The sequence below is a fragment of the Poeciliopsis prolifica genome, unplaced genomic scaffold (assembly GCF_027474105.1).
Source record: "Poeciliopsis prolifica strain line A6 unplaced genomic scaffold, Auburn_PproV2 SCAFFOLD042, whole genome shotgun sequence".
In the NCBI taxonomy this organism is placed as follows: domain Eukaryota; kingdom Metazoa; phylum Chordata; class Actinopteri; order Cyprinodontiformes; family Poeciliidae; genus Poeciliopsis; species Poeciliopsis prolifica.
Window position 1 is genome coordinate 3455306 of NW_026562417.1, and position 24143 is coordinate 3479448.

The following is a 24143-nucleotide window of genomic DNA, read 5'->3' on the forward strand; positions in this document are numbered from 1 at the left end:
GCCTACCTGGTGATGACAACAGTGTCCCTTTCTCTTTAATATATCACTCGTACATTTAAGACTTGGAGTATTATGGTGACACATTGACAGCTAAAACCAGTGGTAGTCATCGTAGGAGGGATTTTGAGCGTGTGATGTCTTGGTGCAGCGAGGCGACAGGCTGCAGGTGTTTGATTTTTGAAGAATACTGACCTCAAGTACACAAAAAATAAAGGGAAAGAAAACTTCCAAAAATTTGAACCTTTCATCCTTGTTAATTTCACGCACAACTTTTTTTCTGGTACCATCTACCAAAGGAAACCAAAGGGAATTTCTGACCAACCATATCTCAGTTCATACCATCCATGGATCAGGTATGAATTGAGGCATTTTCTAAATGAAGGTTCTTCTTCTGCCTTCGTCGACGTCTATAAATCATTGTTCAAAGTTCGCTGCTCTGACATCAGGCTGCATGTGTTTATGTTCTTATCACCCTGAAGTCAACCGAGGGCCAAGCAGCTATGCGAAGGATTATTGGGAGGTTTATTATTGGACATCTGTTCTCGGCGCATCAGGCGAAAATATTTATTCTTCATTTCATGAGCTGCAGAGATAAGCTCTGCTCAGAAAATTATTACCGCAGAACTAATAAGAGGGAATCTGGTAAGCATCGTGCCGCAGATTTTGGTTTTTGCTCGACTTGGTACATTATTTCCGTGTGCGTGACATTTTGAGTTATTTACCCTTTTCGACATTCAAAAACCCAAGCAGTCAGATGTTAAGGGTTCACGTAACTCTTTTTAAAACCATATGGTTTATTGTGGTTGTTGATTTGCATTATCTGGAGACTGGCAGAAGACGGATGTCTGCGTTTTTCATTATCCACAGAAACACTTGTAAGAAGGCTTTTGGAATTAATCTACAAACTCACATGCAGTTTCCTTCAGTTTGGACCTTGTGTTCACTTAGAGTTACATTTATGTTTTACAAATCACTGCTGAGATGAGACAGGAAGTTGAAGGTCACCACTAGGGGACACGGTGGATGTAAACGCATAAAAATCTCCTTTGTAAAGAGAGACGAATTGAACCATGTAGTAAGTAGATGGTTCCCTTGAAGGACAGCTTGTGCTCTATACTGTGATTTTATTGACAAGGCATCAAAACCCGAATCTCAGTTTTGGGGCCATGGGGCATCAAGTAAGGTGACACAAACGAAGCGGAAGAAGCACCAGAAATTACGAAACCACAACTTAGAAAAACATTAATCTCTGAAATTTTCTAGAAAAACTTGGAGACTTCTGAGTTTGAAAAGTGGAAAATTGCTAGAACAAAACTCATATGCTTTGAGGTTAATCTCAGAAATGTTCTTGGAAAAAAAAAACTTGTAAATGTCTGAGTTTGAAAATTTGCAAATCTGCTAAATAAACAAAAAAAAATAATAAATTAAAAGTTTTTGTGAGGGCCCCCAAACTGATTAAAATGCAATTATCAAAAATAATAATAATAATATTAATTTGTGGGAAACAAGTAACCACCTTCTTTTTTTTTTTGCCTAAAATATCTTTTGAAGGTGAATAGGTGGTGATCTCTCCCCCTCCCCCAAAATCACTTCTGGCAAAAATGACTTAGTTCGTTATATTAGGAAAGCGACAATAATCCATACAGGTTGTAGCAAATATTTCAGTTTCTAGTTTATGGCTGTCCCTCCCCTTTCTGCTCGCAGTTTGGACCTTGTCTGCATTAATCAACTAATGCAGACTATTGCCAGCATAACTAAGTAGCTCAGGATTATCTTTTTTTCCTCCATCTAGGTAACTATGACAATAGATTCATAAAAAAAAATACCTTAAAAACTTTGGGACCGTAAAGCAGTATGGGGTATTACCTGTTTGTTTGTTGTTGTTGGTTTTTTACATACTATTCTCCTGTCCAAATTCTGCTTTTTCTTTTTTTTGCTTGTAAAATCTCTAAATAAGAAATGAGAGGGGATGGCAGATTTGTTATATCAAACAAAAAATCCACACATCAGCAGGCAGAATCAACCCTGACAGAAGCCATATATTCTGATAGGGTGTGTGTGTGTGTGTGTGTGTGTGTGTGTGTGTGTGTGTGTGTGTGTGTGTGTGTGTGTGTGTGTGTGTGTGCGTGTGTGTGCGTGTGTGTGTGTGTTTCTGGGATGGGAATGCTTTGACCCTTGTTTGTCTGTAAATATATTCTGGGATCCCAGGAGGCCTGATGTTGGAAGCAATAACTCATGAACACACACACACACACACACACACACACACACACACACACACACACACACACACACACACACAGATTCACATATTTAACCTTTAATCCATGAATCATAAAAACCATTATCACATTTCAATTCAGTTCAAATCAAAAAAGTACTTCATTAACTTCAGAGGGAAAGTAAATGTCGTTACTCATACAGTTATCTTGAAAGAGTTGTTATAGATGCTGATAGCTGTGGGTAGGAAGGATCTCCTGTTGAAGTCTGTGTTACAGCAGTGCTGAAGAAGCCTCTGACTGAAGACACCTGATATGATATGACAATTTTATAGAGAGGATGGTCAAGATTGTCTGTAATTTTCTTCATCTAATGAAGAATTCTTTACATTCTAAGAAATGTTTCTGTAATTTGTATTTCAACTCAGATACTAAGAGAGAGAACTGTAAAATAACATAAAACATACACTTTATTTTGTAATATTCATGACAATGGAAACATGGAGCAGAAAGAAAACACATGTATAGTCCTCTAATGTTTCTGTGACAGAAACGTATGCATTTCCTCTTTAATTCAGTTGAGACAGATTAGGTTGAAATGCAAGGAGAACGACAGGAAGTGAAGACCAGATCACATTAGAAGTCGACCTTCGAGTAAAACACTGTAAAATATTGTCCAGTGAAAGATGAACAGATTAAAGGAGAAAAAGAGGGGAGAGGAGCTCAGTCTCAAGAAACATTCCTCATTTATGACTGTATAAGGAGAAGGAGTCAGCCATCATAAGACCCTGCTACGACACACACACACACACATTGTCTCACACACACACTCAGTGTTCATCCTCCTCTGTTTGCTGCATCCTCTTCATGTCGGCCTCAGTGAGATGCCTCATTCAGAGTGTTTTATCTTCAGAGGAATTTTTTGCGTGGCAGGGTGTGTTCATGTGAGCGACGCGCCACGCTGCGCCTCGGCGACCGTGATGCGAGCGCTCGCATTAATGTGACGCGGTTAACTGGTGAGGTCAGCCGCTTCCTGTCGCCACAGCCGCCTCTCGCTAAAAGACTCTTTGATTCGTTTGCGTCGTGAGCGACTTTGCCTGAACCTGAGGGAGCTTCATGTCAGACTGCAGAACCTTTTTTGGGGGGTTTGTTCTGGAGAGAATGTGCTGCTGATTTAATAAATTTGAGAAACGTGATTGAGGGATGACAGAAGAAATGAAGGAGCTCTGTGATGTAAGCTGAAATGTTTGGCAGTGGTTAATGCTTTAAAAGGGAAAGTTGTCCCTTTTTTTCCCCCAGACTTGGCTACTCAAGATAATTTGAGTAGCAATAAAAATGATTGGAAACATAATGTTATATTTTAACATTGAGTTCAACTCCTTTGCCAATATAAAAGGGTGAGTTACAAAAATAGATGATACAAGTTTATTGAGAAGAACAGAGTGAGAGTATGAAACAGTCCATTGCGGTCACGCCACAGCAGACCAGTGATGAATCACTAGTAGTAAACCAGTGTGTGGATCTCTCCTAGCCACGCGCGAAGGTGATGTGATTGGCGCAGACTGCGTTTACTGATTGGCCTGTGGATTCCGCGGCGAGGCTGATCATTGACTGACTGACTGACTGTCAGATGATGCGCTGAAAATCAATAACTCTGTGGTCAAGCCTCGAGGTCCAGACCTTGTTAACTATTATGGTGGAAGAACGCATCCAGCATCAAATTGGTCGACCAAGGGTAAACGTAAAATGCCTCCAGCCAATCGTCCGGCTCGCTCATGGTCCCGCCCATGTTCACGTCCTCATGGTAACGGACACATCGCCAATGGAGACACACCCAACTCGGTTAGGACTGAATCGGATGTCGACCACCTCCTGTGGGACTTGGCAATAGAGAAGGGGGTTGAGTTCCTCCTTCTGGTCCATCAGGAGTCACTTTCATTTTATCGGTCAATAAAACATAAAAAAGTCATCAAATCTGTCTTTAAATATGTTTTGTGTTGTTCGGTGGTGGTTTGGTTTCAGCCCTTCTTACCTGGGCCGTGTCTCTGAGCTTCTTGTATTCCAGGGAGGTGGCAGTTCTGGAATATGACAGAACTGGAATGTAACGGCTTCTGGTAGTTTAGCACTTGATTCTTGGCAGTCATGTTTTTTTTTCTGAAGTTTCAAAATCTTTCTTTTGGCTCATTTTGCCAAAAGAAAGCTGCCTAATAATTACACACACCTGGATATAGAGTGTTGACCTCCATAGGCCACATCCTCCGGTCATTACAGACACACACCACCTGCTACACTTAAATCCACGTCTATTCAGAGAAAATAGACTGAAAAAGCATTAATCACACATAATACTCTATTTCTATTTTTCACTGATTCTGTTGGCTGATTATCTGTAAACAAACAACATATCAACTGATCCATTTTCATGCTTTTCATTTTTATCCTTCCAAGAGATTTTGGGCCGATTGTGAGACAGTTTGGGTTTGTTCTCTGTGATTGATTCTCTTGGTCTTAACTGCTTCCTTTGTTGCCTCTCTTTGTATCCCAAATGCAGTAATTTAACTTAATGCCGGCTGGACGGTTTGCTCTGTAGAGAGCAAGGGGTTTACAATGCCAGCCTTTGTTTCGTAACCACTCAAACTTCTGAGTATTGATTACTCCGAGACGATTCATTGCTGAAAGATTCTCTTCTGATTAACAGCGAGTTGAGCCGTGCCACGGTTAGCCTTGGAAGGAAAAATACATCTTTTATTCCGCATCTCGGGGGGAAGGACAGATACTTTTAGACATATTTGTTCAAACCCAGTCTAGATGTTTTGTTCCGTCATTCATACATACATAAACTTACTTTCTTAATGTTTTTATGACTCCTATTGTTTATGCCCTGGACTTCACTCTAATCATTGAACTGCTGTGTCCGACTGGAGCTTATACCTTTGGTCAGCCTTTTGGAGCTTTAAATACAGTTTTCATTTGCCTGTTCTGTTTCGTCTTTCGTTCCTGTCTAACCATTTTCCATTGAATGAAATGTAACTCCTTCATGATAAGTGCTTGGATAAGTGACATAAAACTCATAAATGTTTGTGTTCAAAGTGAAAGACTTCCATTGAGAAATCTAGAGATGTTTATCTCTAGATTTAAGGTTTTTAAAGTGGATAAGCAGCTTTTTACTTTGAATTTTCTCTCTCTCTCTGTCGGCTTCAGACGTTTTCTCCTCCTTTCCCTTCTTCATTGAGCGCGTTGGTTGGCTCTTTCTCAGGATGCGTTTCAGGTCGTCTGCTGTTTATTTTGGCCTGCACCGTAAAGATGATTTACAACGAGGCAAACGAAAGAGAAGAATGCAAATAAAGTTGGCTGCATTTTGAGCCCAGACTGAATCAGCATCTGTCCTGGATAGCTGAAGGATAGGAAAATGTCTTACAGGATGGTGGCCTGTTTGGTGTTTCCTGCTCTATTAATTTTATTTACTCCTTTACTTTCCTCTGGGTTTTAAGAACACAAAGGTACTAGTACTTCTTGTCTCTTGTTTTAGGTACAAGGACTACAGGGAACCCCCCTGGTCTTCTGATGCGTACCAGTTCTCCAAGCAGTACTGGTCCGTTCTGTCTGCCAGACTGGCCTTCGTCATCTTGTTCCAGGTGTGGGTTTGTTGTGTTCCACCAATGCCCGCCGTTAGCTAATCCAAAACGTTTAGATCACAATGTGCTCTTACGAACTAAACGATCTCAGTAAACAGCTTTTGTTCTCTGGTACACAAACATGTGGCGACCAAATGTGGAATTATGACTCTAGAATGTTTTTCACATATTTGGCTTCGTATTTTATTTTAAAAAAAATTTTTTTACAGGACTTTAAGAGAGAGATACAGTCCCAATTTCACTTTAAAACTCATCGTTTTTCTGGCTTTCCATCTGCAGAGGCGACGTCACACTGTGTGTATGAGAGCCAGGGTTTAAATATACGTCTAATAACTGATGAATTTTGAATTAATATGAGTTGCAATGACATTTAATTTCCCCCCAAGGTCAATGAAGTATTTTTTAATTGAATTGAGTTGAATGAAAGTGTCTTTAGCGTCTTATGTCAGCGGTTAGCATGATGTGCACCATCAGCATACCTACTGCAAGCTGCCACCTCTGTGTGTGTTACTTATGGAAATTGTAGATCCTTTCATCAATTCTGGGTTTTATAAAAAAGCTGCTGTTGATTCCAAATCCAGCAATTTCCAAAAGGGAAAACATCGAAGGATAAAACAGAGAGACTTTACCGAACACGACAATGTTTCCTTTAAGAAGAACTCACATTTTTCGCTGAAGAGTCTCAACACAAGGATGAGGTAGGTTCTGAAACGAGTCACATGATCAACAACTGGACGTTACTGCTGGAAGACAAGAAGAAGACAACGACAGGAAGTGGCTGGAGAATGATGCCGCGGCCGGTTTTTCATTACTTGTCATGCAAACAAACTTATTCAGCTGTGATTTTAATTGTTTCTTATGTGAAGGAAACATAACTATTGCAAATTGTGCTCTTTCGACACTGGCGGCATATTGACAAAGTCTTGCAATAACAAGAAAAAAACGGTTCAGTTTATGTAAATACCTCATTTCAACTGAACGTTAACCTATGCTTCCCTCTCCCTCCCAGAACTTGGTGATGTTCCTCAGCCTCATGGTTGCCTGGGTGATCCCAGACGTCCCCAAGACTATCGTGGAGCAGCTCAAACGGGAAAAGAAGCTCCTGGTGGATCTGTTTCTGCAGGAGGAGAAGGAGAAATTCCAGCTCATCCAGAGCCTCTTCGTCAAGCCCAACAGCCAGTCGCCCACAGCGGGCCCGGCCTTCCCCGTTCTGGGCAGATACAGCACTCTGCCCTCGGGCCCCACAGCCGGAGACGGAGGGGGGCCGAGGGCGAGGTCCAGGGCCGCCAGCTTCAGTCAGTTCAGCGACAAGATGTCTTCGTTGCCCAGGAAAGAAAACGCAAACTCAAAGCACACGGCGGTGTGACGCGTTCCGTTCCGCCTGGTCAGGGCAGAAGGATTAAGTTTAAACGGGGCCTGTAAAGCCAACAGACTCGGCCCTTTTCCTGTGTGTTGCCTGTATCGTTTGTGTCCTGGTGTGTGTGACACGGTAGTGCGGTGGTGATGTCATCACAGGTCTCCTGCAGAAGTATAGACTGGTCCTTGCTGGCCTCAGTGTGTGGCTCTTTAACAGTCAGCCCTGAACGAACGGCTGTGTGAGAGTTCTGTTCCAACTCGCACGACTGTTCACCTGACAAAGTGTTGTCATTTTTCTCCTTTTTCTTTTTTGTACAATCTATTTAGTGAGGCACATGAGCTTCATAGCGTAGAGAAGCAATAATTACTATATTAGGTTGAATAAGTGGTCAGGAACCTGGAAGAACTGCAAACCAACAGACTACTTTGACAGGAAACACTAACCCACCAACAGACTGACCAACATCGTGGCTTAAACTTTAGGGCTGTCTGATCTGTGATTTTCCTACTTTGTGTATTTTTGTTTACAGATTTTGTAGCTCTCACGACATTCCACATTTTCTGGACTGTTTTTGATTCTCTTTATAAATTACTAATAACTTTAAAGGTGGTTTACCCAACCGATGGTGACCGGTGATGACGGCTGCTGGTTGGTTCCTTCGGCCCCGCTCTAGGTGCTGATGGAACAGGGAAATGCCAATATGGCACACTGTGGTGCCGTTCACCTCCCTCCAAACTGTAGTATCAGAACTCCATGATCTCTGAGGCTGAAAATCTCTTCTGAGCCATAAGGAACTTTTGCTGTCCTCACCATGACACTAATGGACAGAGTGAACTACACTCACTGTGTTTCTGCTAAATGAATGAAAAACTACATCCACATTCCTTTATAATGAAGCAGTGGAGTTCTCCTGGGATCAGGGTTCTGACCGATGACCTTTATGTTGCGTTGGTGAACTTCAAAGTCTTCGATTCTTCAGACGTTACACAGGTTCTTCCAAAAATTCGCACCCCTCGAGTTTTTTTCCCCACATTTTGTTACAATCGCATCCACAAATTTGACTGTTTATTAGGATCTTATGTGATAGAACAACACAAAGTAATTCATAATTGTGAAGTGGAAGAAAGAAAGGAAGAAAGAAGACGTTTTTCGGCATTGAGTTTGCATGCTCTCGCAGTTCAAGCATAGATTGTCTCCGGGTACTCCTACTTCCTCACACAGTCCAGAAACATAACTCTTCAGTTAATTGGTTTATCTAAATTGTCCCCAGTGATGAGTGTGTGCGTCCATGGTTCCCTGTTCTGTGCATTTGTGTTGCGCTGAGATGTACTGGGAACTCACTTAAGGGTATTCTGGTAAAAGCCAGCTCCTTGTTCTGGACTTCGCTTTGTCCAGAGAGACTGGTCTCTCGACTGTTGAGAAGCAATCGCTTGCTGGAGGAGTGGACTTTCAAACAACTGGATCTCATGTTGCCCAGTCGCTATCATCTGGCTGTGACATACGTAATGCTCCAGCTTGATCAAGCTTACCGGAAATTGTGTGCGCTGTAAACAACTCCGTGGGGAGTAATGCCAAGACATCTTTTGCCAGCAATAAAATGTCTTAAACATTCATCTCGCTCCGACTTTAATTGCTCGATGCGTCGTTCACTTCCTCATTTGCCAAGCTTCAGTCCTATAGAGGCAGACTCTAGTTCTAAAATCAACTTTGTCTATAAGTCCTGCTGTTCGCTGATTGGCCCGAGTGAAATTGATCTGTAGAAATCAAGCTCAATCAGAGAAACACTGAAGGGAGATGAGAATTGAGTGGAATTGCTTTGGAAAGCAATGGCCAGACTGATCTCAGGGGTACGCCATCTTCTTCCCCATAGACCGCTGAAAATAACCCCCTCATGATCCTGCAAGGACAAGACAATAGTTAGTTTGTCCCCAACAAACTATCCAAAATTTTTTGCAAGGCTCGTAAGGTGCGTCTCAACATCTACAGAGTGATATATATATATATATATTTAAATATTGTAATATTTCTTTCACTTCATAAATGTGCTTACACTGTGTTGGTCTATCATATAAAACCACATTAAAGCACTCTGAAGGTTTTGGTTATAACATGTTAAGTGTAGAACAGCATAAGGCATTTAAAGACTAGCAAGGCTCTGTACATCTGCTGCTTTTAGTAAGAGTTCCCTAGCAAACCATAAACTAGCATTTTTACAGCCGTGGCTCTGAGAAAACTAACAGGACATAATATAGTTGTTGTGTGTTAAAGTGGAACTGAAATCTAAGCTGTAGTTTTGCTGTAAGCACTAGAGAAACCGCAGCTATTGCGAAGGGAAAACCTTTCAGAGCAGCAGCGACGCTCATCAGCGTTCGGTTTGTGAGGCCTTTTGGATTTATTACTAAGCTTTATGATTAGGTATTCGACAAGCTGCCACAGAGAAAACGTTTTCTTAACAATTTCTTTTAGGTTTTGTAAAGTCTGTGAAACATTCTGCTGTACTCAGTATTCGAGAGAAACCTACTGTGCTATTTGTCCATGGAGTAATGTTGAAGCTAATTGTCCGATGTTATGTTTAAGTAGGCTTGTTTTACGACTAGATAATTAGCTCTATAACCAATAGCTAAAGCTGAATTTTCCACTACTACTGTTATCTAAAAGGATCATTATTATGGAGAATATGCTCATCGACAAACAAGCTTGAAGACCCAGATTAAGGTCCGGAAATACATGAGATTGGATCCTGTGGAGGATCTTGGACCAAATGGATGAGAGGGTTTGCTGTACGGGTACAGCAGCGGCCCAGCGGGCTCGACACATGGTTTGCGACGAACCGCACATAACGCAACGATTTTTCATCATTTGGGCTGAACCCAACACACGGGACACGACAGCAACATCAGTGGCGCTTCAAAGTTGAACATTTTCCCAACTTCTTTGTGTCGCGATGCCAGCCCCTGTTTGCACGTCTACGTGTATGAGCTTGAAATTTCACAAGCACGGCTGAAGGAGAGCAAGTGGTTGACGCCTTATCGGGCAGGTCACTTAGGAAATGAATAGCGAGGAAATGACATTCCCTCTCAAGCCCTTTATGTCTGGGTTCAGCACCCTTTTGGCCTTGATACAGCCCATATATTTGGTGTGACAAGTCATGCAATTCATTTCATGTGAGAAGATTAGCAAAAGCATAGTCTGCATGGCTCACAGCGTACGCACTGTATCCCCGAGTTTGTGTGAAACTTATCTCTTGAAAATCGTCTCCAACTCAGACCAGTCCTTTCAAGTGCTCAAGATTTTTGTCATTGACAGGTGAGATGTCCCCAATCAGCGCGACACATCGGAATGTAAGTTTAAGGCCATTCATTTCTGTTGTTAAAAGCACGAGGTAAGACCGTAACTAAGATCACCAATAAACCTAACCAGCATGGATTTGGTCTATTAGGAAAAAAAACAGATGAGGTTTCTAAAAACAAAAAATAGTCTCAAATATTATTCCTAAAACAATGGCCTAAGTCATTTCTTGATAAAAGTGATTTTTATCAAACTCTTTAGTTCATTGGATGATTTTATGCCAGAACTGCTGGTGCTGTGTTAACGTTGACTTTTTCAAAACGTGACTGGCTTCCATTCCATCCAGTTTATGGTTGTTGACTCTTAACACACATATACTTGTAAATTAGACTTCATGTCACCTTTCACAACGACTCAAACCAACACAGGACGTCTCAAAACCCAAGCAGCAGCTTGTTTCATTGGGATTCAAAATGAAGCTGAAGACAAAGAAGAGAGACATTTTTGCCACCAAAGTGTACCAACTCAAGATGTCCTCACCGGAGTTTAAAAGAGAGGTAGGGGCAAATGAAAGAATGGAAAACTAGTTGGAGAGTGGATGAGACCGTCCTCAACTCCACAAACTGCCGAAATGCTGTAAAACCTTCGATTCTGTTTTCTCACGCCTTGGTAATAGTTCCTCATTTCCAACTGAAGACAACATGCGTCTCTTCAGACAGGACTCAGTCACAGACTGTTATCTTTACATGTATTGAAATCTTACTTTAGGAAATTGTGATAAAAGGTATATTTGTTATAGAAGTTTCTGTTGTTGATCCTTACTTAAGCTGGTGTACAAATCCCTAAATACAGATTTGTTAAATGGATTCAAGTGCATTTTTTTCCTTATGTTCATTTTGTTATGGAGGCCAATCTAATATTTATAAGGTTACCTCTTAATAGAGTAAACCCAAAACCACATTTTGATCAATCTTTCCAACAATATGGCAGTCCTGTTTTTCTTTTTTTTCCAACCGTCAAATAAACTTCTGAACATGTTTTTCCTTCCCAGATAAAAGGATGTTTTCATTTCTCTCAGACCGAGTCTCTGAGATTTCTGCTTCCTCGTCTGAAAACGAGAGTGAAACAATCATAAATTCACTCTGCGGCCTCCGTGTGCGATTCGGTTCCAGATGTGAACACGACATGCGGAACTCCGCAGCTACAACATGGCATCACGATGCTACTTGCTTTTACAGCGGGACGTTTTTAACCGTCACCAGCTGGCGCGGCGGAGCTGGGGTTGAGCAAACCGACATCCTGAAAGTGGCATTCTGGGACTCACATTCCTGACATTTACTGCTCTGTAGGAGGAACAGTGCCACGCACTAATGAAGGAGATGTCATATCCCAGGAACTGCTGGTATGTCCTTGTAAACTACATCTGGATGTACAGCAGTTTTCTTTTCCGTTCTGATATCCGTCAGCTTTTTCTGCGATCCTTTAAAAGCAAAAGATTTGAAAGAGTGGGCCAGGCCCAGCGGCAGGGGTGGACATTGGGGGGGCCATTGCCTGCCCACAGAATCAGCTGTGGCCCCCTGGACTGAAAGCTGTTTGTTGTTTTTACCTTACAATGGCCGACTCTGTTATTCCTATGTCAATTTGACAGTCGGGGCTTCAGCACTTCCCATATCTGTGTCCTCTGTCACTTTTATCAGCAGTTAAAACTGAGCTGCCTTCAAACGCAACATGAGCGCTAAGAAGCTCGTGCCGGTTTTCCTGCTGCTGCGCAGAGCTACTGAGGAACTGCTAGTATCAGGGCAGCAAACCAGCAAAAGGCGAAGAACTTTGCAGTTTTTCCCCAAAACTAAAGACGATGCAAACAAAGCGTTTCCATTGCAGTTTTGTGAAATCCTCAAAATTCAATATGGCCGAAAAAGCACTGCCCTAGCACAGAAAAGTATCATAAAAAGATATATATTTTTTTTAATTAATATGTTAAGTGAATATATTTTCGCAATTCCAATTTGCGCAAACATGTTCTCAGTAGAAACACAGTTATTGTGTCTCAATAGGAGGAAACTCTTAAAATATATGAGAAGCCAAAATCCGACAGCCGTCAGTCTGGAAGGAATTACAAAGCTATTTCCACCACTGATATCCACTAAGGGAGAAATAGTGGAACTTTTCCCAGGAGTGGTCGGCCAATCAAAATCACTCAAAGGGAACATTGGCGAATCACCCAAGAACGGAAGAATCCAGAGCGACATCTGAAGCTCGCCTCCATTGTGGTCAGTGTTCATGATTTAACACAGTGGACGATAACCGCATCCAACACCAAAACCACCGCCCAGCAAAACAAACATCCTGACCTGCAAACATTTTGGGAAAAATATTCACAATTCCAGACCCTAACAAAAATATTTAAAGCATTCTACAGAATCGGTTTCTGAAACTTTACATGGCTTTTTAATGATTGTATTTTGTATCTGTTTGGGAACAGAAGCCCACTCTGAAATGAGCCTAATTAGAAAGACGAGTATCGGAAAGCGAAACGTCATCCATCTGTATTGTTTCCATGCCTTTGTGTTGGTGTTTTATTGTTTCCTGCCTCCGGCTAATTCCTGGCCTGCCCAGATTTGTTTCATCCAAACTCCTCTAACTCTGGAAAACTAACAGGTTCACCCAGACTGGAATAAAAGACTCAAACTGAACACAAAAAACAGAATCCTGTATGAAATCCTGCATCTACAATTTCTGGTTTAGACATTTTTTAATAATCCGTTAACTCTGCGACTGGCGGCGTGGCAGCGCTTTCTGCCCAGCATAGATCAGACATTAATATCCACATTAATATTCACGTCACAAAGACTCAAGAAGAGCTTGTACATGTTGACTGACACGTGTGTCTAATTATCAACCCTTTGCATTCTTTCCCCCTTTTACACAGCAGGCCCTCAGACGTGTAGAAACAAGAGAACACTTTAAGCTCATTTTTAATTGGAGCGTTCCATCCGGCACCCTGGCTTAGTGCAACAGAGAAACACAACTTAAAGGAATCCATTAAGTGGGGCTGATATCATTTTAGAGAAAGAGCGGCGAAAACAAAGAGCTACTATAACCATGCGATGGAGCCGGAAAAACTAAACTCCAACCTACGTTCTTTACAATCAAATCAAACCATGTCCTAAGACGCCCAGGAGAGGTTTATTTAGCTCAATATTTAATGACAAAGCTTAATATCTTGTTTACAATCCAAATATTTCATTCTGTCCTCAATATGTCGCTGAATTTTTAAAGCTTTGCTAAAAAATTAGATTACAAGCTAAATGTTTCGTGGAAAAATATTTTGCTAACCAGGCAGTTAATTTGAAGCTAACTATTTAGCTGAGAAGCTAATTGTTTGACAGAAATATCTATACGAACAGCATATTTAACGCTCACTTAAATATTTAGCTCTGAATCAGCTAAGTATTTAGCTTAGCTATAAATATAACTTGCTAACTAAATATTCAATAAAAAAAAGCTAAATATCTAGTTTACAGTCTATTTAGTTCTAATCTAAATATTTAACTGTGCGATTGCTAAGTGTTTGGCTAGTTCCAAGCTATGACGCTTTATATTTTGCATAATCTAATTGATTATTTATCTTGCTAACCGGGCATTTAATTTGATGCTAAATACGTAGCTAGCAAGCTAATTGTTTGGTTGACAAAATATCTAGCACACAACCAGCACATTTAGCTTTAACCTAAAATATTTAGCCCTGAGACAGCTAAGTATTTAGCTTAACTAAAAATTGTGTTTGAAGTGAAATATTAAGCAAACAAGATAAAGATGTAATTCTAGCCTAAATATTTAGCTCTGTGCTAGCTGAATATTTTTGGCTCGTAAGTAGGTTCACTCTGGAGCCGACGAATAATTTAAAAACAGGATTTATAATCTCTACAAAATGTGTACAGGCCTTCAAGTCTCCTCCAAGTCACTTTATATTTTGCACTTTATATTTTGCATAATCCATTTGTTCCGTAACGTCTCTCGGCACACTTGACCTTATTGTACCACCACTTAACGTTTCCTGTCGCACCGATACGAGTTCTTTCAAATGTCAGTCTGATTCATGTCCAGGTCCCACCTTAAATGCACACAGCTATAAAACATCCACACAGAAGTACAGGTGAAAAGTGCTCTATATGTGTATTGGCACATGTTCCACGGATAAAAGGAAGTGCGGACAAAGCAGGAACTTCAACACCCACGCTCCGCAGTGCAGGGAGCCCAGCTGGGACACGCCCTGCTGTCCATCCCTCTGTGCAAATACATGAACTTTGAAGTATGAAACCAGGCTGCGTGGGTCACTCAAAGTATTTCTAGACCTCTTCCAGAAATGATTTTCTTTCTCAGCTCAGGCTCATCTTTGAACACTAGAAACTGAAATAAAACAAAGACATTTATTCCTATTTGTAGATTTCTTGGTCGTTCAGACGGGTGGAGCGTTCCACCGTCTGTCGGTTTGGTGTGAGGCGAAGCTTGAATATGTTGGGAATTATCAACCATTGCTTCTGCCGTCGTTCACGGTGAAGAACACATCAGGTATAAAGTGACTTGAAAACCCTGTCAGAGTTCATCTCCTTAAACTACGAGGAATCTGTGGTGATCAAAGCTAAAAAAAATAAATATATATAACGTCTTTGTACAAGAATAAAGTCAAAATAAGGAGCATAAAGCAATAAAATTACATGGATAAAGACAAATTGATACAAAAATAAAGTTTATTCCCAGCTATGAGTTTATGAATGTTTTTAAAACCATGTTCTCAGTGTAGCCCTATCAATGGCAGTAGATTATTTTCAACAGCCTGATCAGAACTCTTCTAATTCACTGAATCTGACCGCAGTAACCATGAAACCAGTTCTAGTGACAGTTTGGCTCCATGGATCCACAACAAACTAAAGTGTCGGAAAATGATCCGGATCGTCTTTAAAAACATAATTCAGTCTTTCGTCTGAGGCTGGCGTAAAGTTTCAGGTTTCGCGGACGAGCATCCCGTCAACACACACGATGAAACACACACACGAATGAGACGAACTGCGCGTACACACACACAGAACAGCATAGATTTATCATTTGTGTGCATTAGACATTTATCACACACTGATCACTGCTGATGCTGGAGGAAACAATGGGATTTAATGCTTTACAGGCTCAGACTGCAGCGCAGAATGTTAATAGTTGGTTTTCTTTTATTTTCTGACTCAGATTTTTCCTCGTCTTTGATTTTGACATTAAATTGAGGTTTAGAAACATGAACCACTGACACTTCAATCACGCTCTGGGACAAGCCACACGGGTTTGGACACACCATTCATTTAAATGTTCCTCTTTTCCAAACTCAAATCCTGAGGTCTTTACTCTTGTTTCGAAATAAACAATGATACACAAAATATAGATAAAAATATAGAGTAGATATTTCTGCCATTCTTGGTTTTTATTTATCTTTTTTTATGTGAGAACTGGAACTAACACAGACAAGGAGGAAGGACTCAAGTAATGAAGGGAGGTAGGACACAAGGAAGGAAAGAAAGACTCAGTTTAATCAGGGACAGAGGAAACAGAAGTAAGGATGGAAGGAAGTATTTTAGGAAGCAAGGAAAGGACGCACAGACACATGGACGACAAGATGGACACAAAAACGCCCTCTGTATATTTTTGAGACTTTTATTCTGAAGTAAGAAAGGAAGTGACAGTTGAACAGTTGTTGTAAAGGCTGACATTTTTGAGCTTTCCATCATGTTATAATGTAATTCGCTCATTGAAAACATATCTGGAGTTCTGAAAGAGCAGGAGCTTCTTAAAGAGACAGAGGCCCAATTTCAAGGAGTTAAATTATGAAGTCAAATCTCTTTTAAGTTGTGTTTGATATACACAGTAACAGCTGGACGTCACGTTTATAGTGCTATAAAATGGAATTATGTGCCTGGAAAACACAAATACATACGGTATAAACGTTTAGTTTGCTGTATTTTGAAAGCTCATAAACCTTGTAAACTGGATCTATTGCCACATCTTTATTTTGTCAGCATAACATGAATACAATAGCTTCATGTCTCATCAGTGAAGCGCCATACGGAAACTTGTACATTCTAACCTTATGCTTACATCACACAGTTATAGCTACGACTCGTAAAGAAACCCTTCACGCCTTTGCCCCGGTGCCCTGGGACGCGTCTACTTCCTGGTGACGAGCTGGTGGACGGCGGCGCCCTCCATCCCCTCCTCCTCCGCCAACACCTTCCTCTGGAACTCCTGAAGGACCAAACGGGAGAGCTGAGAAATCACGGGATTTTATTTTAAAGGATAAAGCGGAATAGCAAAGATAATCAGAGAAAACAGATCAACAAGCTGCAGTGTTTCTCAAACCAACACAGAGTTTTGACTTTTCAGACTCAGAAACGTCCTGGTCCTGAAAATGTCAGATTTTTTTATTTATTTTTATTTTGGGTGGAAAACTCTGAATAAAAGGGAAACAAGAAAAGGAGAAAAATAAAAAAGTCAGAGACGAGAGGCAGATTGAAATGTGAAGAAAAAGTCTCTTCAGCTCACTGATCTGTTCTTTTCTTGTTTTAAGCTCCATCAAAGAAACGGTTCATATTTTCAATATGCCTGTTTCCTGTCCAGCCTGTCATCTTATTGAACCAACGAAATAAATCAGACTTTTCTGTTTGTTGGATTTGGTTCCTTCCATTCGTCTCTCACCCTGAAGTCGCGGAGTCTCGTCCGTCTGTCCTGCAGAGTCTTCTCCTGGCTGGACGTCACTTCTGCTATGTGCGTCCTCCACTGCTGCTCTCTTTCCTGAAACACCAGTTTCACACACGCACCAGTTCAAACAGTCAACGGTGATGAACTGCTGAATGCACTGTTAAAAAAGATCAGTTGGAATGTTTGTGTGATTGAATCAAAATGACTTTTCTTTGTGCAACGTGTTTTAAGTTGGCACTAAGGTGCATATATATTGACTTTATATTCATTGGTTTCCTGGCACTTTCTTGGCTTTTAAGTTGGACCGATTGCAGTTATCTGTAAAAAGTCTGATCACCGATTGCAATCTTGGCTGATTTGGATTTTCTAGTGTGGAACGTGGCTAAATATATCAAAAAAAATTGTTGACTTGGCAACAGTGCAGTTACTATGGTATACATGCAGACATTGACCTGTTGGACTGCCAGACCAAAAGAGGACCGAGATTAATCTTTAGACCTTTGACAAGCTGGATAAGATCAGTTAGATTTGCATGTATTGGCCGATCGCCGATGGTTACATTGTCTTGTTGTCCATCCACCCTTCCAAGTCAGTTTTCTTTTACTGTATGCTTTGGTTGCTGATGTAACCACACCAACCACACTCAATGTTTCAAGACTTCAAGACTCTGGGTGATGCTTGTAGACGATGCCAGTCTCCTCGGGTTGACAGTCAGCAAACACGTCCTGCTTCGCCCCGCGCTCCCAGACTGATGTGTCTTGAGAAGTGCTGGGAATGCTGGCGGTTTACCCCTGACCTCACGTTGCTCCCTCGTGGATCCGGTTCCCTTCTGTTTGTGTGCTTTTCAGGAAAAGTTGTAAAAGACAGAGAGGACTGGAAATATGTTCTCCTTCTGTATAGACGGTCTTGACATGGATACATGTGAAACGGCCGGTTGCGATTGCTCCAAATGACCTTGGCCTGCCATCGATTAACATTTCTGTCATGCTGCGTACTTGTGTGTATGTGCGCGGGTGTTTCAACAGCTGTAGCGGGTGGAGGAAGTTGATGTGAGCAAGGGAGACATTTAGCTCAAATATCTGTCACTTTAAGGCGGAAGGCGAGTTGACACACATGTGGAGGAGGTGAAATCAGGCAAACCTCCACATCCACAAGCACTTACTTGAGTGTTACTCTTGCCAGTAGAACTTATTCTCCATGTGTAATAAAGCTAACTTGTCCAATCTGTTCATGTATATGACGTTGATTTAGCTTCAGAACTGAGAAGAGAAAAAAGCACCACGGCTGCAGATTAATAGATAAATTCAAAGTATCATCTGCGTAACGCATAAAACCTTCTTGCTGGGGCATTTACGGAATTTACTTGAAGGCGTCGCTCGGTCCACCCAGGAGTTTTGCACAGCTGAATGGTTGCCATGGGAGATTAAAGGATTTCTCAAACAAATCTTAACTTTTAGGATTTAGGTCATGCAATCGAAAGATGTTCACCGGTATCCAGATACCGGTGAACGCTCAACCAACCAGCCAATCTACCTACTTTCCTCCCCATCTATCTACCTTCATACCTACTTTGTGGCATAATAAAAAGCTGTATGAATATGCAATATTTACTCATTTTTCTCTTCTCCAGAGGGCTGGTGAAATTTTGTTTTCTCATTTCTGAAACAGATTATTCCTCTAACTAACCTTAAAAGTGCATTTCTAGTTACATTAGGTCTGTATTTGGGAGTCTGAGGTTTTGCCAAATCCCTGAAGTTCCAATAATTTGCGCCTGTACAAATCTGGTTTAGATTTCTCGTGATTAGAAAGAGAGTGCATGACTAAAAGTTTAGGTGGGAGTTTAACAGAAAGTACACAGACCTTGTTATGAGGGTAAATGTCTGTATTTCATTTGAGACCTGAGCAGAAACATTGATGGCAGCAGCAGGCCGGATCCCTCGCCGGTTTAACGGACTCCTGTCAGAAAACGAGGCCTTCACAGCTGTATTTTTGTATGTGTACATTCCACGTCCGTGACGGTGACCATCTGTTTTGGCAAGTGTGTATATTATTTTGTTTGAATCCACACGCCGAACACGCGTGAAAAAAAGATTTCCTTTTTTCCCCTAACGTGCCAAATGTGTTCCCGCCGCTGCTTCGTGTGAGTTCGTCTATGCAGGCGCGAACTACTGATAAGACTTGACTGTGGGCCAGAGTTATCTTTCCATGGGACTGAATCTGATTTAACCGGCAGCTGTGAAGCAAACCTGGACGGGTCATTAACACTCTTCGGTGCGAGTTCACTCCACCGCCGCCGGATCGTTCAGCCTGCTCCTTCTTGTCGACTGGTTAAATCACCTGGGCTGGGCTCAGATCCTCAGAGACGTCTGATAATAAACCACTTTAAAAAGCCTGACAGCCTCCTTGCAGCTTTCTAGTTGAAGTTTTAAAGCAGTGCTAGCTTAATGAAGGGTTCTGCAAGTTTCAGCCGCTTAAATGTAAGACTTTTGCATTTTACAACGGGTAGACCAAAATATTAAATGATACCTGGTGAGGCAGTCACTGGATCAATCCTCACTAAGCCTGTGTTAATAAACCCATTTCCTGTTGTTCGAGTCACAGAACCGATCCGGTTCACTCACGTCGCTTGCCAAAAATAAAATTTGTTCCCACTGTTGGTCCTGACGGCAACAGTGATCTCCTTACAAACCAGTTATTAACAGGAAGCTTCTGATAAGGGCTTCAGTCCAAACTCTGCCTCCCCAACAACCTGGCAATCTACTAACTGCGCCGACGGCCAGAGTGATCTGTCATTACACCCATGAGCTTGAGTTACTACTGCTCAGCTGCTGCATGCAACCTGTGTGTGAGACTTGGCAAAGTATGTGGTCTATCATCATGCCGGTGATGATAAATAAGCTGTCAAGGTTTCGCTCATTTCACTTTATAATTGAAGCCTCTAAGTTGAGCCAAAGTTTGGAAATAAATACTGTTTGCTTTTACAGATGTACTGACTTGTTTTGTGTGTGTGTGTGTGTGTGTGTGGGTGGGTGGTGTGTGTGTGTGTGTGTTTTTGATAACCTTCTTGCTGTCTTCTATTGCTCTGAGTCGTTCTTTTTCCTGCTGTTCCCATTCCAAGCGCCGGCGGGCCTGACGCACGCAAACATGGACAATCAGAAACGTCAACATGGCAACATTTCATGTCCTGGTTGGTGGCTGTCGTTTCTCTTACCCTCGCCACCTTTGTGTCTTTCCAGTTTTCCTCCAAAGCTCCCCGGTCCTCCGGGGAACCTCTGCTCGAGCTTCCTGACGCTCCCAGAAATGCGTAGTCCTCCTCTTTACACAAACCCCTCATTGACTAGAATCGGGCAGACAACTTGCTTCAGAACCAACCAACCAAACGTCTCAAAATGCAACTTCAATGACGCCAATGGTGGGTGTGGCATTGGCATCGTTGAAGTGCCAGACTTGGCATTGAATGCTGGGTCTGGCATCAGCCAAAAACAAGTAAAGTGAAATGTCTCCTATAGGTTGGACCCCCTGACCTTGTTCAAATGAATGGAAATTGGTGTCAAAACATTTGTGTTGCATTTGTGCAGCAGATTTTTGTGTTTGAGCTATCCTATCATTTGGGGAAAAAAAAACATCAAAAAATGTGTCCAGAGGTCATCAAAGGTCAACCAGTCAGTATTCATTTACAAAAAAAATCGAACAAACTGCAGAGCCAGTCAACTGTGCTACGTTTGTGCCGCAGCAAAATTTGTTTGTGCCGTGATCATTTTTGAGATTCTAAAAAGAATATAAAATATTTGAAACGCAGCACAGCCACTTGCTATAGAAAGTTCAAAATGCAGAGGTAAGATTGTTTTTCTTTAATAATGAATTTTTATTTGATCGTATTGGTGGTGATTAGATTTTTTAATCAAGTTAATTGCAGCATCAGAAGTTAATCACAATTTTTCACCTTTTATCTTAAAACTATATACAAACAAAATAAACGACATCTTCAATCTCTCCTGTTGTACGTAAAGCCACGGCAAGTAGCTGCTGCACAGACATCACAGGATTAAAGCAGAATTCATATGAGTTAAAGTTGAACTTCACTCACCTTAGACATGGGGATACTTTGGAATCGTTTCACATGAGTCATCGTTGCAGCAGATGGTCATACGGTCCCCTGTTACGCTGACAATGGTGATTTTTAATCTATTTTAAGTTGCGGAATGAATTCAGAGTAAATCCTGGGCCCAAGAAAAACAAAAATAATCACCCGCTCACCTGTTTGACCAGAAAAAGTGACAATCTCAAAGCTTCCTCCCTGATGTTGGGCTGTTGTGGATGCTGGATGTCTGATCGACCTTATGAAGGTTTTGGACCGATGACCGCACACTGCTTCCACTCGGGTCATTTCCACAGCACAGTGGCAAAAGTGACACTTGTTCACTAATCAAAACTCAAGCGGCTAAAAGAGAGTATGGGATCATTATGGTGGCATGTAGCAACATCCTAGCTATGAACTCACAAAGTAGCTCTTCAAGAAAAAAGTGTCACATTTTTGTAGATGGTTTGTATTTAGAGAACTAGAGTCGGAGGAGCCTGCCCAGCATGAGTAGAAGATTAGATGAATGGAGTTAGCTTATGTCATGAAAACTCAAAACATACTGGATATTACTCTCATTGCTTTTAGCTGAGGCGTGCGAAAGAGGCTTAATGGCGTTTGGGCCCTTTGGTGGGTCACATCCAACTGTGCTAGCTGAATCCGATCCAGTTAAAGTGAAAGAGAGAGCAGGGTCATAACTTTAATACTTTGTTGGCATGACTGCATGGACACTTCTCTGACCTCAATCTCTCCTTGGTCTGTACGTGTGTGTGTACGTGTGTGTGTGTGTACGTGTGTGTGTGATGCCTTAGCTAAGCGCAGGAGCCGTTGTTAGACATTGTTGTTGACCCAGCTGTCGTGCGTCCGGGTCGATTGTCCACGTTACATTTTTAGATCAGGATTTGGACTCAGTTTGTTGCTTGGTTTTTATAAAAGTCGTGATTAGCTTCGGACAAGTTTAGCATGTCGGGAAGTTTTACCCGACATGCTTCACTGTAAAAACCTTAAAGTAGCAAACTCAAAGTAAATGTGGTCAAATGCCTAAAGCATGATGTAACTGATGTAAGCAATACTACCAGCAAAGACCAGAAAATATTTAATCTGAACTCTCACTATGTACACAGACAACCTGCAAAGTTTATCTGATGAACGTTTCATGAGAAACACATAGATTCATGTACATGCCTGCAAAAATTCCTGCATTTATCTCCAGAAGAGATGTGACGATGCAAAAAAATATATATATATATTTTTTTTTTACCTAAAAAGGGTCTTAAACCCAGAATGGTAGAATTTCTTTCAACAAGATTCATAAAATATGAAATTTTGTCCCAATTCCTCAGGAAAATAATCCACAGTTCAGCTTCAGGTATTGATTATAAAATCTTAGCTTAGGTAATGCTATTAGCAAAACAATAATTCAAACTTCCAGGTAAAATATCCACAAAGTAGCTGAACTAGTAACATCTACTAACTAAAGTGAAAGAATAATGGAAATTAATAAACTACCAAAAGTTAAACAGTAAAAATAAATAAATAAAAAATACAAATACAAATGAGAATAGAACCAATAAAATGATGTAATGATGTTTGGGGCGATCTGTGATTGTTGATAAACCAGATTTTTTTAAGGGGGCAGTATTATTTAAAATCGTGTTACAGTGTTACTCCCTCTTCATCTAAAACATACCTGGATGTTGGAGAAAGCCTTCCATGTCCCATGGCTATCGTGGTAAACGCCTTGGTGGACGTAGCCCCGCCTTCGAGACGGAGCTCCTCCTCAGTTTCCAAGCCGACATTTCGCAGCGCGCTCCCTCCCACCACTAACCTGACACTTATCAGTTCAACGCTGGTTAAAAAGCGTTCCTGAAGGAGGAGCCATGTTGTGATGACTTCCTGGAGGCGGAGTTTCAGAGACAGTAGGAGTTTTTAAAGAGACAAGGCGCTAAGTTGCAGTCAAATTTCTTTCACGCCACACTTTATATGTGTAGCATTTTTATAACAACTGAAGTTAACGTGTCACTCGATTGTACTATAAAATGCACTTTGTGGCTGGAAAAAAGGTGAAACTTGCTGTAAGTTCACACCCAGATCTGTATCGTAGAAAAAGATCACGTAAGGTTTAGTGTAATTGAATGTGAAACAGTGAGAAAGATGTTTGTCTTTTTAGATGTGAAGATCTAGTTTCAACTGTAGATCCATCTACAAACATCAAATGCACCTTTAGTAAAGAGCTGAATATAATATTTAAGCTTTAAAAGTGGAACTGTAAAGCAAACTAGGAGGAAAAATAATGTGGCGTCAAATAGATGTCAAAACAAAGTTAATGTCATCTATTTTGGTGAGACAAGCGTGAGGCCAGTGTTGTTGTTTTTTTGATTGAAAGATAAAGTTCATAATAAGGAAGAAAAGATAAACACAGAGTTTTATGACCAAACTGGGGCGTCCGAGCAGCGAGAGCCAACAACGGACTATTTCTGGCTCCCAGGTCAAGGTTCTGCTTGAGCAGCGACTAAAATAACATTTAGTCAAATGCTTGTGGGAGCGCGGCTTCTGTTGAGACCATCTCTCCTCGCCGAGGCCGAGGGCTCAGACATGTCTCGCGGTCCTGCACAGCGGCGGCGGCGTGACCAGTCCTGTCGGAGTTGACGCGTAGAATAAATAATCCGAACGATCCTTGGGTTTCAACGAGTTCTCTGCAATTTTTTTTTTTTTTAAACAAACACACAGAGCCCCAGCTTTGAGAGGTTAAATCGTACAACACCGTTCACATCTCTGTAAAAACAATTTGCAGCATGCAAAGTAGGTTTTCAGGGGCATTGGAGATG

General features: G+C 41.3%; 2 protein-coding genes across 8 annotated transcripts in view; one reads left to right on the plus strand and one right to left on the minus strand.

Annotated features, from left to right (window-relative positions):
* Positions 1–8824, plus strand: part of ano2b (anoctamin 2b) — a 61329-nt gene extending 52505 nt beyond the window's left edge. For all 5 annotated transcript variants that reach the window (XM_055055551.1, XM_055055553.1, XM_055055552.1 and 2 more), the window contains 2 exons: positions 5749–5854; positions 6864–8824. In XM_055055551.1, the coding sequence (XP_054911526.1) occupies positions 5749–5854; positions 6864–7220 (463 nt within the window). In that variant the 3' untranslated portion in view covers positions 7221–8824. The remainder of the gene's footprint in view (positions 1–5748; positions 5855–6863) is intronic.
* A 7366-nt stretch (positions 8825–16190) lies between these two features.
* Positions 16191–21568, minus strand: LOC129376107 (uncharacterized). Of its 3 annotated transcripts, none has more exons than XM_055055576.1 (6): positions 21495–21568; positions 21325–21401; positions 20449–20574; positions 20298–20366; positions 17235–17330; positions 16191–16784 (listed from the first exon to the last, which is right to left on the minus strand). In XM_055055576.1, exons 2-6 carry the CDS (start codon positions 21364–21366, stop codon positions 16707–16709), a joined length of 411 nt encoding a protein of 136 aa, XP_054911551.1. In that variant the 5' UTR covers positions 21367–21401; positions 21495–21568; the 3' UTR covers positions 16191–16706. The 3 variants fall into 3 exon arrangements, with proteins under 3 accessions (XP_054911551.1, XP_054911553.1, XP_054911552.1); XM_055055578.1 differs by having other exon boundaries at positions 21325–21393; positions 21495–21539; XM_055055577.1 differs by having other exon boundaries at positions 21325–21422; positions 21495–21530.
* Positions 21569–24143: the final 2575 nt, after the last annotated feature.